We start from the raw sequence: 3,899 nt of genomic DNA on the forward strand, positions 1-3,899 counted from the left end.
AACGACTAGGTGAATATTGAAAAAAGCTCCATCGTCATAGATAAATTCACCTAGTCTGCATTTTATTTATTTAAGTTAGGTATAAGATAAAATTAAAAACGGCACGGTTTCAAGTTTCAAGTATATGAAATTTCCAAATTCTCCTCTTAATTTGGAGCGTTCAGATTAATATTTTTCTCCTTGTATGAATGAGTCATCAGCGCAAACGAAAAATAATGTAAAGGTAAATGAGCTAAATAGCTAAAAATTAGCCTTTGTTCCAACATACAATATCAGAGTGGGCTAGGTTAAATGGTTAAATCTAAAGCTGTTAAAACCGAACGCACCAAATTTCTATCTTTATTTCTGAATCCTGTTTTTTCAAGATTCCGGAGAAAGCGCTACCTATCTAACAGCTGTGCTTCTAACAGAACTTATGTTTTATCATTACAACCTAATGTCAACAACAAACGAGTTTTGATCATACAATATACCTATTATTTAATTTTTTAAATTATTGTATTGCTGTGGGAAAAAATATTATCCTCAATCATTTCATCTATAAAACTAAAGTTTGTTTAAAAAAGCTAAATAATTATAATAAAAAATTAGAACGCTTTCTTGCAGCTGAAATTCTCAAAAAGCCGACATTTTTTATTGGTTTTGTTTTTGACTCGGCAAAAAAATCTAAAAATTTTGATTGTCACTAAAATAAAAGTCTTTTTAGCTTTATTAGGTTTGAAATATCTAAATAAATCAAAGAAAAAAGAAATTAGCAAGTATGTAGTAAATTTAAGATAGAAGATGATGGAAACAAGCTCCATGGACATAAGTAACGTCCAGGAACATTAACGCCCTCCACCTTCTTTCATAAATTTAATAACTTTAAATAATAGGTCATAACGAAATAAACAAACATGGAAACGAAATAATACAATATATTTATAAAATTGCAAAAATAATAAGTATTATTTAATCGCATAAAATGACAAAAAAAAATCAAAAATTTGGTACCACTTGTTCTAGAAGAAGAAAGAAATCTTACTTACAAAGGTTCTTACGCGTGATTAGTGTACCAGGGGTATGTATAACTATGTAGAAATCACAAGCCTAGAGGAGCACTTTATAGCTGGGTCTGTAGCATATTTATTATAAATAAAACACTTCATCTAACATCATTCCAGAGGGGAATTTGCTCATGATGCTCGAGCTATTGCCCCTTTGGATGGCCAGAGAAATTTTCTGAATCAAGTATACTGACGCGTTTTAATCTACAGCTAGGTTGAAACTGAATAGTCCCTTTGCATTTTGACTTTATACAAACTTTATGTTTATGTTGGTCTATTTGTGGACGTTCTGGCGAATCAACTAATCTATGAGATTTGAAGCTTAGAAAAACATCTAAAATGCACTCTGACATAATATAAGACCTTGTTCAATCTACAGCTAGGTTGAAACTGAATAGTCCCTTTGCATTTTGACTTTATACAAACTTTATGTTGTTGGTCTATTTTTGGACGTTCTGGCGAATCAACTAATCTATGAGATTTGAAGCTTAGAAAAACATCTAAAATGCACTCTGACATAATATAAGACCTTGTTTAGACTGCGGGAGTAAAAGGACTTTTCAGTCTCATTCTGGTAGGATAAACAAGGTATATTCTGTTCTATTCTGACCATATGATCTTACCTCATATTGATCAAGTATTGGGCTAGAGCTACGGAGTCAGGGTTTCCACTAATAGTAATGGTACGGTCGGTAGAGTTCGCCTCCCGCTCTTCAGCATTAGAAATTCGAATCATGGCACCGCTGATTTGTCTGAAAAAAAAAGGATCATTTATCAAAATTTAAGGGTTAAGTGGTAGAGAACGCCTCTGGCGTTAACCTCGTCTAGTCAAGAGTCCATTATGAAAATTAAAGATTAGCCAGTTGCGAAAGCACGTTGAATGCACCAGTTCCCTGTGACGTTAAGCAACGTTCCGTGTGGTTAATATCCGGATGGGTGACCATCTGAGCAATCGCGTGCCGCTTTCTTTTCCCGGCCCCTCTCAGGTCTCATTCTGGTAGGATAAACAAGGTATATTCTATTATATTCTGACCATATTGTCTTACCTCATATTGATCAAGTATTGGGCTAAAGCTACGGAGTCAGGGTTTCCACTAATAGTAATGGTACGGTCGGTAGAATTGGCCTCCCGCTCTTCAGCATTAGAAATTCGAATCATGGCACCGCTGATTTGTCTGAAAAAAAAAAGGATCATTTAGCAAAATTTAAGGGTTAAATGGTAGGGAACGCCTTTGGCGTTAACCTCGTCTAGTGGTTACCTTCCACTCAAGAGTCTATCATGAAAACCGCCCCCTAAGGGGGCGGTGACATCACTCCGAATTTTGCGTGCGAATTATCGTATCAATTCGTGTGAAAAAATCAAAGCCATTGATTCTTATGACCACCACACACACAACACAAATCACACTCAAACACACAATGCAGACCCACCACACACACAACACAAATCACACTCACACACACAATGCAGACCCACAACACACACAACACAAATCACACAGACGCACACCACTCACACACAGACACACACCCACCACACAAATCACACACACACACACCCATCATACCCTCCACACACAGACACCCACCACACACAGTCAGTAGCACAACACAATCTAAACTGAACTTGGTATTTAAATTCGCATGCAGAATTCGTGTCAATTCGTAATAGTGTCACCACACTTTCGCGTGCGAAATTTTCGCAAGTTTTCGCACGCAAAATTCGGAGTAATGTCACCGCCGCCTTAAAGATTAGCCAGTTGCGGAAGCACGTTGAATGCACCAGTTCCCTGTGGCCTGTGGATCATTGACGTTAAGCAACGTTTCGTGTGGTTAATATCCGGATAGGTGACCATCTGGGCAATCGCGTGCCGCTTTCTTTTCTCGGCCCTACTCAGGTTTTGTGAGGTTAGTGTGAGTAGGCGGGTAGCTTGTCACCGAATTCACGGTAAAACCCTCGTCGTGAGAAGACCTCTGTTAACAACGAACTATAACCCCTATAGTCAAGTTCTTACAGGAGTTTTTCCAAAAATTGATCCATCATAGTGGGTCATGCTGAAAGTGAATATGTATAATAAAATGTGTGAAAAGAGTGATGATGAGAGTAGATGAGAATTAAAAGGGATAGATAGTGAATATGTATAATAAAATGTGTGAAAAGAGTGATGATGAGAGTAGATGAGAATTAAAAGTAAAGGAGGCATTTAGTAATGTTGTAATATTCCTTAAAAGTTCTGAAGATGCTCTGCTTTACCACAAAGAATTCATGATTTGATTTGATTTCAATACCTATAATGATTACCCCTTAAAAGTTCTGAAGATGCTCTGCTTTACCACAAAGAATTCATGATTTGATTTCAATATCTATAATGATCGATACTACGAGTTTTACCGAAAGAAAACCGAATGCATCCGAAAGAAAACCCACCAGCTTACGAAGTGATGTGAAATTGTTCTGTGATGTGGAATTGTTACGTTACCTGAAGATAGTGAATATATTGTATAATAAAATGTGTGAAAAGAGTGATGATGAGAGTAGATGAGAATTAAAAGTAAAGGAGGCATTTAGTGTTGTTGTAATACCCCTTAAAAGTTCTGAAGATGCTCTGCTTTACCACAAAGAATTCATGATTTGATTTGATTTCAATACCTATAATGATCGATACTACGAGTTTTACCGAGAGAAAACCGAATGCATCCGAAAGAAAACCCACCAGCTTACGAAGTGATGTGAAATTGTTCTGTGATGTGGAATTGTTACGTTACCTGATTTCAAATATCTTTGTGCCTCCCTTGCCGATTATACATCCGATGAGATCATTAGGTACAGTCATTTCTTGAGTTTGAGACGAA

At 36.6% G+C, this 3,899-nt stretch overlaps 1 protein-coding gene across 1 annotated transcript; it reads right to left on the reverse strand.

Annotated features, from left to right (window-relative positions):
- Window positions 1-1,669: 1,669 nt before the first annotated feature.
- Window positions 1,670-3,893, reverse strand: LOC113472664 (poly(rC)-binding protein 3-like; the record flags this gene model as incomplete). The annotated part of the gene is made up of 3 exons (XM_026832466.1): window positions 3,813-3,893; window positions 2,093-2,221; window positions 1,670-1,798 (listed from the first exon to the last, which is right to left on the reverse strand). Coding segments are annotated over exons 1-3 (326 nt in total), but the record flags the coding sequence as incomplete, so codon positions are not given.
- Window positions 3,894-3,899: the final 6 nt, after the last annotated feature.

This window comes from Diaphorina citri, unplaced genomic scaffold (genome assembly GCF_000475195.1).
Source record: "Diaphorina citri unplaced genomic scaffold, Diaci psyllid genome assembly version 1.1 scaffold7059, whole genome shotgun sequence".
NCBI lineage: Eukaryota > Metazoa > Arthropoda > Insecta > Hemiptera > Psyllidae > Diaphorina > Diaphorina citri.